The 12615-nt window shown below is 55.0% G+C and overlaps 1 protein-coding gene across 1 annotated transcript in view; it reads right to left on the bottom strand.

Annotated features, from left to right (window-relative positions):
* Positions 1-12615, bottom strand: part of GRK5 (G protein-coupled receptor kinase 5) — a 226895-nt gene that overhangs the window by 16366 nt on the left and 197914 nt on the right. The window contains exons 5-8 of the mRNA XM_052660814.1: positions 9629-9729; positions 7872-7964; positions 1827-1890; positions 763-903 (exon numbers count right to left, since the gene is read on the bottom strand). Of these exons, the coding sequence (XP_052516774.1) occupies positions 763-903; positions 1827-1890; positions 7872-7964; positions 9629-9729 (399 nt within the window). The remainder of the gene's footprint in view (positions 1-762; positions 904-1826; positions 1891-7871; positions 7965-9628; positions 9730-12615) is intronic.

Here is a 12615-nt window from a genome sequence, read left to right as displayed (position 1 = left end):
GGATACTGGAGCGGTCTGCCGTTTCCTTCTCCGGGGGAATCTTCTGAACCCAGGAATTGAACCCACATCTCCTGCGTCTCCTGCACTGCAGGCAGACTCTTTGCCGTCTGAGCCACCAGGGAAGCCCAACATGTCTGCAGTGGTTACTCAAAGAGGGAGGCTTCTATGTTTACTTGGCATCCTTCTGTGAGGTTTGACTTTTTACCCATATATATATTATGTTTTATAATAACAAATGGGGGAGATGTTGAGAGCTGGCCAAACACAGGTCCCCTTCCAGGTCCCCACTCCCCCAGCGGGTGTGGAGGGGCGTCCATCTGCGGGAAGGCGGAGGAGGACGCCTCATCTGACAGGACTTCAGATGAGAGTCCTTTGCCGCTTCCAGCTACTCTGAGTTGGGGGTTGGTTTGTTACTGCAGCAGAGAGCCTTGCCTGGACGGAGTAACAGGCGCGTATAAACGAGATGGGACTGACGCTTCGGCCTCCTATGATGAAACCAGCCTACGGGGTTTGCGGAAACAAAGCTTCTTGGCTGGGCCCCTTTCTTCCACGGAGGTGTTAACAGAAGCTCACACCTAGAGGGGGGCCAGCCTAGCTCCAGGGACAGGACACAGTCAGTCCAAACTGCCTTGAGAAGGAGGGAGCGTTGGGCTCCTTCCTGCAACTCACTCCTCACTTCCCTCACTGCATCCCACGCTCTGGCGGACCTGCTACACTTCCGGTCACCTGGAGGGGGGTCTGTCCCCAGGCCCTGACACTCACCACAAACCGACTGTTGACCTTCTCCAGAATTTGCTTCTCATTCAGGGCCATGGACTCCCCTTTCCTCTTTTTGATCCTCTTCTTCTCCAAGCGTTTGCAGGCGTACATTTTACCCGTGGCCCGAACCTGGCAGGCACAGACCTGAGGGGGTCAAAGAGAAGACACGCCCAAACGGCACATGAGACCAAGCTGTCCTGAGACTCCTCCAGGCCAGTGTCTCCAGGGCTGGGAACCACGGCGGCCAGAGCTGGCCGTGCCCCGGCCTGTGGGTATACCAGCCTCAGGAGTGAGCAGGGCCCTGCCGTCAAGATGACTTTGGTGCCATCTCAAGTGAACCCAAGCCTTCGGAGGTGGAGAAGCAGCCATCTATACCAGTTTACATGGCTGGCCGAGGCTGAAAGAACCATTCCTATCTCGGGGGCAACTAGATTTTCTCTGTCCCAAGCTTCCAACCAGATGCAGCTGCTAATAACTGGGAACTCTGAAGGACCAGCTGCTGGTAGGAGAGGCTCATTTGGGGAGCAGGGGGCAGTCATGGGAGACCCCTGGGAACTCTGACTGTATAATTTAGAGGAATGAGACCCTGGGCATTTGGATCTGGTCTTAGTTCTGCCCCTATTCGGCTGTGTGACCTTGTCTGGGTTACCTAACCATTCTGAACATCAGTTTTCCTCATCTCTGAAACGGGAATGACAAGGTTGGGGAAGATCAGGTTAAGCATAACAGCGCATATTAACCGCATGGCTTGGCCATACTTAGGCCCCTCATGTCCTCACTTCACCCTCCAAATACAATCAAGGACGCACATTGAAGCGTCCTTCTGTAGACTTGAACCCTGCCTGAGGCTGGCTCCAACATCTCCATCCAGCCACCCTCCTTCCCTTCCTCAGACACCGGTAACCTTCCCAAGGCCCCAGCCTCACCCCCCTTCTCCACCAGGGGGCGCGTGACCCAGCCATTTGCTCAGAAGCCCTGCTTCAGACACTTTTCAGGCCAATCCGGAAGGGACAGAAAAGGTGACAAGAGTCCAGAAACTTTTCATGAATATGTGGATGTTCACTCACCTCCCCAAAGCCCCCTTTTCCTAGTACTCGGTACTGCCTGAAAGTGTTTTTGGTTACCGGTTGCCTGGAAGAAAAGCAAAAATCCAGCATGGGTCTCACAGCATTAAGATGCAGAATTAAGAAACAGACAAGGGCAGCATTGAGAGGAGCTGAGCGGGGCAAGGCACACACCTCCAAACCCCGCCCTGGGGACCCTCAGGAACCACCGCAGCAGACGCGACCCTCAAGCCCTGGCTCAGGGGCTGGGCGCCCTTGGCCCTGGACTGGAAGGAAAGAGCAGGAGGCTTGAAAAACGTGAGCAGAGGCTGCTTCACTGCACTTTCCCTGTGGTTCCCCTCTCTCTCCCAAATGCAAATCCTGTGGCTGTACTCAGAAGGAAGCTGTGTCCTCAGTGCAGGGAGAAGAGAGAGGGCCAGGAGTCAGGCTCGGTGTCCCACGGAGGCCAGGAAGGAAACCGCAGCCCTGCGTCCACACCTGCCTGGCGGAACAGCTTGAGCCTCCTGTCCCCAGGCGCCCAAGCTGTTCCTTCCTGAAGACGTGCCCTGGGAAGACCAGCCTCCTGGGAACAGAGAGGCTGCTGATCCCCACGTCCAGTCTGGTTACTCTCTCACCAAGGACCGAGTCTCTCACCAAGGACCGAGGGCGTTGGACACCCTTGAACCCCAGGACAGGAGAAGATCCTGTCTGCCGAAAGGTGTGTGTGTGTGTGTGTGTGTGTGTGTGTGTGTGTGTGTGTGTGCGCGCGTGCGCGCGTGCTGTCGCTTCAGTTGTGTTCGACTCTTTGCGACCCTAAGGATCACACCCTGGATAGGCTCCCCCGTCCATGGGATTTCCCAGGCAAGAACACTGGAATGGGTTGTCATTCCCTTCTCCAGGGGAGCTTCTTGACCCTGGGGTTGAACCTGCCTCTCTTACGTCTCCTTCTTTGGCAGGTGGGTTCTTTACCATGAGTGCCACTGATATTTATGACTAATCACCTTATGTCTCTCGATTCCCCATTTTAACTAGCCAAACCATTTATAATGTCTAATGAGACGAGCCTCCGATCGTGGGGCAAAGGTGGGGCTCATGGAGTAAAGAAAGAAAGAAATGGCCCCTTAGTTGCAGCAAAGGACTCCACCTTGTAGATAGCGTGTGTTTCTTCATTGCTGGCCTATTTGGCTAAGAAAAGTCAGGTTTTTCTCCCCCCTCTTTTTTTGGCTTTAATGAGGTGTAACTGACAAAGAGTACAACTTGATGTTTGGATATATGCATACATTGTGAAATGATCATCCAGCCAAGCTAATTAACATCCTATCACCTCCTCAAATTAACATTTGCCCCTCTCTCCCTTCTTTCCTTTCTTTCTTCCAAGGACACTTAAGATCCACCCTCTTAGCAAAGTTTCAGTAAATGATACAGTACTGTTAACTCTTGTCCCCATGCTGTATGTGAGATCCTTAGAACTGACGCATCTTGCATAACTTCAACCTTGTATCCTGGACCAACATCTCCTATTTCTCCCATCCCCTCCCTGCGCCTGGCGACCACCACTCTACTCTCTGCTTCTATGAGTCCATTTGGATTCCACATACAAGAGAGATCACGTAGTACTTGTTTTTCTGTGTCTGGTTTATTTCACTTAGCATAATGTCCTCCAGGTCCAACCACATTGTCATAAATGGCAGGACTTCCTTCTCTTTTTTTTAAGGCTGAGTAATACTCCTTGTATAAACATGATCCTATTTTACTCTCACGATCATTGCAGCATTATCCACAATAGTCAAGATACGGAAACAACCTAAAAAGCCATCAGTCTATTAGTGGGTAAGAAAAAGCAGCTTTTACGATATTAAAATCGGCTCTTGACCCTCAAGGACTGTCTTTGAGCATCCCCAAATCCCACCCCAAGTTTCTTCCCCAGCGTGGGGATTGGCATGAGATTGGAATGGGCCAAAGAACTGGGTCAGCTAGAGAAAGACCAATGAATCTCCAGTGGCTCCTGAATGAATCTCCCGCGGCTCCTGAATGAATCTCCCATGGAAACTCTTCTCGCTGCTGGGTCCTGAAGAGGATTTGGGTTTCAGTGGGAATGACGGCTTCGGCATCATGCTATTCTCTTAGGCGCTGTTCCCCTGGATGCTCCCTGGCCTGTCTGGAATTCACGTGTGTGACTCACTGCCTCTTCCTGGTGTCTCTTTAGGAAGCGGGGTCCAGGCTGCCCCTGTGCTGGGTGCCCCCTTGCTCTGCGTCTTGCACACAAGCGGCCTGGCCTGGAGCAAACCCGCCATGCGCCTGCATCCAACATGCGGCCCTGGGAAGCGTTTCCTCCAGCTGCCCTCGAAACCACATGAAGGCGTCCGGGCCAACAGTTTACGATACATGGAGAACAAACAGTCGGCCGACATTACCACAGAGCTCCTCTACTGGGGGAAATGAGTGTAATACAATTTCCGAGGAATTTCTTGGTTAACCTTGGGAGGGAAAAAAATCCCTTTAATATTTCAACAGCACAGCACCAACAGCCCATGATCTTGTTAGCAAGAAAAAAGGCAGGGGGGGAAGCGGGGGTGCTGTCAGTCATTTAGGGCATTTCTAGGCCAGGGTCCTGCTTTGCTGGCTTCAACAGCTTCATGGCCTCAAAAGGGCATAACTCTTTTCACACACTGATTTTAAAAGTCCATTTCTCTATTTCATGTGTTTGGTCCTGACAAGTAAAGTGAAAGCCAGGGGCTGCAGCTAAAGGCTTCCTTTGGAACAGAATGCTGGATAAACTAAGGGTGAAGGACTTGAGCCAGGGACCTGAGTTTCAGATTCCAGTCTTGCCAGGCCATTGCTGTGTGACCCAGGGCTAACCCATCAACCTCTCTGAGCCTTGCATCTTCAGTAAAATGGAGATATTGAAAAGGTATATATATATATCCAAAGGTTCTCTGTAAGCCTCTAAGTGTCAGATGTCATCATTAGCACTCTAAGGATAAAGGATGTGGCCCTTCTAAGGGTCTCTATGGTAACAATCCCCATTGCTCGAAGCAGCTTGTTCACAGACACAGGTAATCCTGCAGTCATTTGGCAGATGGGCATGCTTAGGCTTTGAGAGGTGAAATGAGATGCCCATGGCCTCGGTTGGTAAGCAGTGCAGTTGGAACTGGGGTCCAGACAGTCTGTTTCGGAGACCAGGTTCGGTGTCCTGAGCCCACGCCACCACCCCAGGAAGGTGGGCACAGATCGGGGTTGTGTGATACAGCCCAGGGCTCCAAACTGTGGAGCAAGGTGGGGCAAGATGAATATCTCCCCACCAGACTGCACACCGCAAGGGTCAGCTGCTTCCTCCAAAACATTAGACAGGTGTGGTGATGGCTGAGCCAAAGCGCTCAGTGACGACGCATGACAACGATGACAGTCAGCTGGTTACCTCCCTAGGAGGCCGGCTTTGTTGAGGTGTGGCTGTGCTCTCATCGCATCCTCACCACGCCCACGAGGCAGGCACTGCTATCATCCCCACGTCACAGGTGAGGAAACCGAGGGGTGGAGAGGGGAGCAGCCCTGCCCTGGTCCCCCAGGAAGAGGCTGAGCTGGGACTCAGATCAGGCTGTGGGCTCTTGGTGGCCCACGCGTGGCTCCTGGAGCCATGACGTGCATGGGCAAGGTGGCCAGAGGCAGGCCACATGCCAACAGAGAAGCCCGTCCACCGCTCCTCTGTTACCCCATCGGTCAGGGTAGAGACAAACGACCCCCAGGATGTAGGGTGGGGTGTAGCCTCAGATCTCCCTGAAGAGGGCAGGGAGGGCAGCGAGTGCAGCTTTTCAGGGGTTCGTGTCCCCCAGGCGTCTGCAGGGGACTCAGCACGAATCCAAGACACATGCAGGAGCAGGAGGGTTCCTGGCTTTCTGACCACAGTATACACGTACGACAACGTGCTCCAGACCTCCAGCACAGGAACTGGTGGTGGGAGGGGGAGCTCCCATCCTTGCCTACCAGCTCACCCTATATGGCTTTATTTTTATTTATTTGCTTCCCTGGTGTCTCAGACGGTAGAGAATTTGCCTGCAATGCAGGAGACTGAGTTCGATCCATGGGAGGGGAAGATCTGCTGGAGAAGGGAATGGCAGCCCACTCCAGTATTCTTGCCTGGAGAATCCCATGGACAGAGGGGCCTGGTGCACTACAGTCATGGGGTTGCAAAGAGTCGGACACGACTGAGCAAACTAACAGTTGCTTACAATGTTGGGTTTATTTATTTTTTTATTTTTGGCCACACCCTGTGGCATGTGGGATCTCAGTTCTCTGATCAGGTTTCAAACCCATATCCCCTGCACTGGAAGCAGAGTCTTAACCACTGGACCAGCAGGGAAGTCCCCACAGTATGTCTTTAATGCAAACATTGTCCTGACCGGCAAATCCTGGGATGCTGTAGTGGGCAGAGCACCACTTGGTGGTCCTGGGCTGCGGTCCCCCCTGGCTGCACTAACCCCTCTTGCGTGACCCAGCAAGCCACATACTCATGGCCTCCCCTTTCTCATCAGTCACACAGAGGCTACCTCTGCCTGACCAAGTCACTGCTGTGTGTGCAGGAGCTCTTTGAAGAGAATCAGTTCTGTTCAGTTGCTCAGTCGTGTCTTGACTCTTTGCGACCCCATGGACTGTGGCACGCCAGGCTTCCCTGTCCATCACAGACACCCAGAGCTTGCTCAAACTCATGTCCATCGAGTCAGTGATGCTAGCCAACCATCTTATCCTCTGTTGTCCCCTTCTCCTCCTGCCTTCAATCTTTCCCAGCATCAGGGTCTTTTCCAATGTGTCAGTTCTTCACATCAGGTAGCCAAAGTATTGGGGGAGTTTCAACTTCAGCACCAGTCCTTCCAATGAATATTCAGGACTGATTTCCTTTAGGATGGACTGGTTGGATCTCCTTGCTGTCCAAGGGACTCTCAAGAGGGTTCTCCAATACCACAGTTCAAAAGCATAAGGTGGCAAATAAAAGACGTGAAAAGATGCTCTGTCTCACCCACAATTAAAGATGAAAGGTAAACAAAGAGGAAACCCGGCTCTCACAGGCCAAGAACAGTGTGGCTGAAGCTGAGGCCACGCAGACACCCGGGGCACGGGCAGGACTAGGAAGTGGGCAGCAGTTGGGGAGGGAGATCTAGCCGCCCCTCACAGCTGAAAACCTTGCGCCTGGAGTTCCTCTGCTAGGAATATCTATGATGTATCTCTGAAAGTACATAAAGATGTATGGGCTTCCCTGGTGGTCCAGTGGCTAAGACTCTGCGCTCCCAATGCAGGGGGCCCAGGTTTGATCCCTGGTCAGTGAACTGGATCCCACAAGCTGCAACTGAAGATCCTGAGGGCTGTAATTAAAACCCAGCACAGCCAAATAAATAAACAAATATTTTGGAAAAGCTTTACGTACATAGCTATTCACTATTTAGGGAAGGTTGCACACAAAATTGAGACCAATCTCCAACGTCCATCAGTAGGGGGTGGGTTACATGAGAAATGTGCACATCTGTGTATGACTATGTGCACGCAAGCTAAGTCGCCTCTGACTCCGTGCAACACCATGGACTGTAGCACCCCAGGCTCCTGTGTCCATGGGATTCTCCAGGCAAGAATACTGGAGGGGGTTGCCGTGCCCTCCTCCGGGGGATCTTCCCGACCCAGGGATCGAACCTGAGTCTCTTATGTCTTCTGGACTGGCAGGAGAGTTCTTGACCGCTAGTGCCACCTGAGAAGTCCCAGCGTAAGAATATGGCAGCCCTTTATGTTGGCAGAGCAAGACTTCCCAAAGACAGTGAACCAAAAAAATAAGCACAGAATGCTGAGTATATGTCTGAATGAGTGTGTGTGTGTGTGTGTTGTTTGTGCACAATAATAAGCATTGAGCATTTCTAGAATACTCAAGAAATGAACAGGAAGAGAACGCTTCATTTTATTTGAGCCATGGACCCAAGGGAAGTAACTGATTTCTATATAACTTGTTATGGGAAAAACTCATATCCCCACCCTGCTGACACACACTTGTACACACTGGTGTGTGGGGTGTGCCACCCCAGAAGCACTCACCTTTCCAACCACTTCCACTGGAGAAAGCGATCAAAATACATGCTGTCCAGGTACTCGTGGAAGGGTTCTCCCCTCAGGTAGTCGTGGACAGACCTAGCTCGGAGGGGACAAACGGATGAACACTTCACCATCCTGACTCTGCAGCAGGTGGGCAGGGCCATAGCAGCAGGTCACCGCCCGGCCTCCTCCACCTCCAGACTTTGGAAATGCAGACACACAGCGGCCTCCAACAGACACAGCAGGAGAGGAGCCAGGCCCCGGCCATTCTACAAAGCTGGTCTGAGACTGACTGGCCCACAGATGAGTCGTCAGCACTTGCCTTGGGCACTGCTTGGGCTCTGGGACACAATGCCGTGGCATTGTGAGCCGTGGCATTGTGAGGGGGACAGACCACGAATAAATAAACGACCCCAGGGGCATGTTATCATGAGTTAGCAGGTAGCGAGGCCCCTGGGGGGTCCAAGAGATCTCTCTGAAGAAGGGACAGGAGCTGAGATGAGAACCCAACACTCTTTAACTATGCACAAGGGAGGGATTGGGACTTTGAGGCAGAGGGTGTCTTGGCAAGAGGCCGAGGGGCACGGGCTCTGGATTTGGTCAGGACCAGTGAAGCCCCCTGCAGTAGAATTTACTGGGCACGTGCTATGGGCCAGGTCCCAGGCCAGGCCCTGGAGGATTCTGAACTTGGCTGCAGGCAGGGCTGGGCTTGGTTCCCTTTAAAAAGCAGCCACACTGACCAGTCAAACCCAGGCGCTTGGGGCCTGGGAAAGGGAGGGACACTCAGAGTAAGAGAACCTTGGAGAGTGCGTCCTGCCAGACTGAGAACAGGGGCCAGTGCAGGGCCAGGAGAGCCACTCCCTCAAGGGCAGGGGGCAGCCCAGGGACCCCCCACCCGCTGTCAGGGCTGACCCTCGGCCACCTCCAAAGCCCGGATTCTGCCCACGGTGGTCTCTCCCCAGCACCTGCCGCAGGGCTGGGCCTCAAGCTGACCCTCCCCAGAACATCCCAGTTCTTCCCACAGTGCACGGAATGCCTGCAGTAAGCCATGAAGGCAGGACTGCATTCTTGCTCTCAAGGTCTCCCTTGAGTGACATGCACACAGCAGGTGCCCAATTAATGTCTGGGCTGCGAACTCTGAACAAGGGTGCACCCACACCTGCTGTGACCTCGGTGGGTGAGTCTGTGTCCCTGCCTGTCAGCCCATGGGGAAGGCGCGTTGGGCACAGGAGCGGCTGTGAGCCCAGTGCCCACATGTAGCTTCGCAGCACATCCGTGCGAGACGATGGAGCCTAATTGGCGCTCGGCTGGCCCCACACCCACTGCAGCCTGCGATGAGCTGGTGGGGCGTGGCCGGGGGCAGCCTGCATCCCTGCTTCGTCAGCAGTGTGGGTAGGTGGCAGCAGTAGGTGGGGGGGGGGGGGGGGTGGGTGGGCAGGAAGGGTTTCCAGACCAGCCAGACCGGGGCAGAGCTTTACACATGCCTCCGTGTCAGCGGCCTGGGAGCTACATCATCTGAAGCACATGTTTTCTCTGCACTTGGCACCCTGGGCTCTTTTCCCTTCATACACAGGCTGCTGGGGGGCTTGGCGGGGGCCCTCGGGCACTGAAGACCTGCCCCCGGGTGCCCAGTGCTCCGGGGGAGAAATGCAAGAGGCAGCCCCCTTTCCAGGTGACCGGGTAGAGACCCACAAGGAGGCTGAGGGTCCTGACTCCCAGACAGGGAAAGAGGAGGGGAGGCCAGGGCCCGGGGCACTTACTGGACGCAGGCCGAGAAGAGTTCTTTGCAGGGTTTCTGAAGGAGCTTCTCCTCCGTCTGAGAGACCAGGTCCCGTCCAACTTGGGTGATGAAAATTGGGGACTGGAGGCAGGAACAGAAGAGGAGGCATCAGTGAGGAGGGGGCAGGGGGCCAGGCTGCCACGGGGGCCCCACCCGCCTGCACCTGGTCCCAGCCCCCCCACCGCATGGGGAGGTGGCAGCGATGGAAGGTGGTGACCCAACTGGTCTGGACTTCGGGTCAGATTTCTGGTTCTGCCACTGACAGTGTGGCAACCTCGTAAGGCCACCCTGCTCCTTGGAGCCCCACTGTCCTCCTCTGTGACACAGATCGTGACATCCTGTGGCGGGGCGTGAGCACTCACAGTGAAGGGACCCCCAGAGAGCTACCCCCGCCCCTTAGCCACAGGGGACTGTGTCCTCGGAGGGCGGGCATCTGGGGGTCTAGAGCAGGCGACGGGGTGCGGAGGGGCGGCCCTGTGCCCGGGGGAGCAGCAGAAGGTGGCGACGTGGGCCTGGCTCGGGCTTGCCAGGGCTGCATCCCACGCCCACATGGCTGCTGGAGCTGCGAGCCTTGCTCCGGACACGGCCTTGCTGTCACCAGGAGGATGGTCAGAAATAACCGTTTCTCCAGGAACCAGTCAGTGAAGCCATATGAGTTGGATGCTACAATGATGCTGATTTCACAGTTGAGGAAACCACAGGTTCGGAAAGGTTAAGACCTTTGCCCAAGGTCACCAGCAAGCAGCAGAGACGGGATTTATCCCAGGCTAGGTGGGTCTAGAGTGAAGCTGGTTGGAAGTGGTGGGTGTCTGGACCACCTGTGTGGGCTCCCCTCTTTCACCGCCATCTCCCAGGAGGCCCCTGAGATGTGACCTTAGCTGTGGGCTGAGCTGGAACTTACACAGAAGATGCTACAGCTCAGGGTGGTGAGCCACTGGTCTCAGTGGTGGTGGCTGGTGGGGGAGTGTTATTGCAGAGGGTTGGGGGTCAGCTGGGAAAGCTTCTGAGGGGAGGGTCAGAGGCAAAGCAGAATGTGGCCTCAGACCTCCCACCCCTCCTGGGCCCTCACACCTGGGCCCTCCCCACTCCTGAGCAGATGGGAGGGGCTTCCGGGGGTCTGGGGTCGGCTCAGCTGTGCGTGAAGTCCCGGCACTGTCATTCCTTGGAACCAGCGGGCAGGAGAGCTCTGGGGGCGCCGCCTAAACTCAAAGCCCGGAGGGGAGTTAACAGCTGGTGATGACGCGCTTGGTTTAATGACCAAGGGTTTAAATTCAGTCTCTGGCTTGATGACGTGAAGAGACGAAGCGATTCCAACCAAACCCCCTCTCGAGTGACTCTGGGGAACGACACCTTCTGCCAATAAGAAGGGAATAAGAAGCTGTCGGCAGCTCTAAACTGGGAACATAAAAACCCAAACCTGCTGGGAGGGTGGGCCGTGCCACTGCTCAAAGAGGCACTTGCTGTTCTAGTCACATCAGGGGGAATCTGAGGGTGTTGAGCCTTCCCCCCAAACTGAGAAGGCTCTCCCCATAGGTGAGGTCTGATGCATCACGTAAGAAAAAGGGCCCTGGGGTCCCGGTGACCACAGTTTGTCCTCTGTGGCTTGAAGGCGGGAGAATTCCACACAGTTTTAGATCTCTTTCCAGGAAGCTAATCCCTGCTGGTCCCAGGAGGCCTGTGAGGTAGGCTGGAGAAGGGAGGGGTGTTTCCTGCAGGCCAGGTGGGCTCTGGAGAAGAATGTCCCCCTCACTGCCCTGAGGGCTCAGGAATGCCTCGAGAGCTCTGGCGGGCAGGGCTGGGGCTCTCTCCAGCAGGACTGCCCCTCTGGGATGGAGCTGAGGGTCAGGACGGAGTGGAAGGATTGGGGTCATTCTCCTCCATGTCACAGATGTTCCCTTAATTTCTAACCAAACAATAAAGACCGCGAGGCCCTCGGATATCTGTGGGGCTGAAAGCAGCCTGGAGAAGGGGTGTTGGTGGAGGCCGCTGGCGCCTGGGACCCCCTCGGGCCAGCAGTGTTGGAAGTGACACTTTATTTCTTTGGTCACAGGGTGGTCTCCTCACGGGGTCCCAGCCTGCAGGTTCCGACTTTACACAAGAGTGTGCATGTAGGCACCAAGTGAAGTGTGAAATTCGTTCAGTCGTGTCCGACTCTTTGCGACCCCATGGACTATATGGTCCACGGAATTCTCCATGAATACTGGAGTGGGTAGCCTTTTCCTTCTCCAGGGCATCTTCCCAACCCCAGGATTGAACCCAGGTCTCCCACCTTGCAGGTGGATTCTTTACAAGCTGAGCCACCAGGGAAGCCCAGGAATACTGGAGTGGGTAGCCTATCCCTTCTCTAGGGGATCTTCTCAACCCAGGGGTCAGATCCAGGGACAAAGGATCCTTTGAAATGTGTGCTGGTATGGCTTGGGGGGACTGGGGGAGGGTCTGGGAACTGGTGGCCCCGCTGTGAACGCTGGGCCTCCCGAAGGTCTAGGGCAGCTGCAGCCCATGGCTGGCCAACCCTGACATGACCGGTCTGCAGACCTGCCAGAAGTCCACCGTGCTGGCCATCAGGACGAGTCCCGGGCGCCCCTTAGGAGGGCATCTCCACGGCCAACTCCAGATGGCTTAAAACACAGTTCGCACCTCAGGGACACAGCTGTGCACACTCAGGCTTGTGGACCACCGAGCTCTCCCCTCCAGCCTGGTGGGAAAGGACTTGGTTCCTAGAGGAGCCTCAGGCTGCAGGGCCACCTGTCCTGCCCCCCGAGTCACACGTGGAGCAAGAGAACATCCGCACCTCTTTGCCCAAGACGCTTCCCAGGCTGTTCTCCCTTGAAGCAGGGAATAGATGGGGCATTCGAGCTCAGGTGTGCCTTATCCACTGTCTGTGGGTAGAAGCCCCCCATCACCAGAGGAAAATAACCTGCTCCACCCCTCCCTGTGGAATGTAAAATTAACCTTGAATTCAGTACC

This window comes from Budorcas taxicolor, chromosome 23 (genome assembly GCF_023091745.1).
Source record: "Budorcas taxicolor isolate Tak-1 chromosome 23, Takin1.1, whole genome shotgun sequence".
Taxonomy (NCBI): Eukaryota; Metazoa; Chordata; class Mammalia; order Artiodactyla; family Bovidae; genus Budorcas; species Budorcas taxicolor.
Note: the sequence above shows the minus strand (reverse complement) of the source record. Positions and strands in the feature narration are given on the sequence as shown.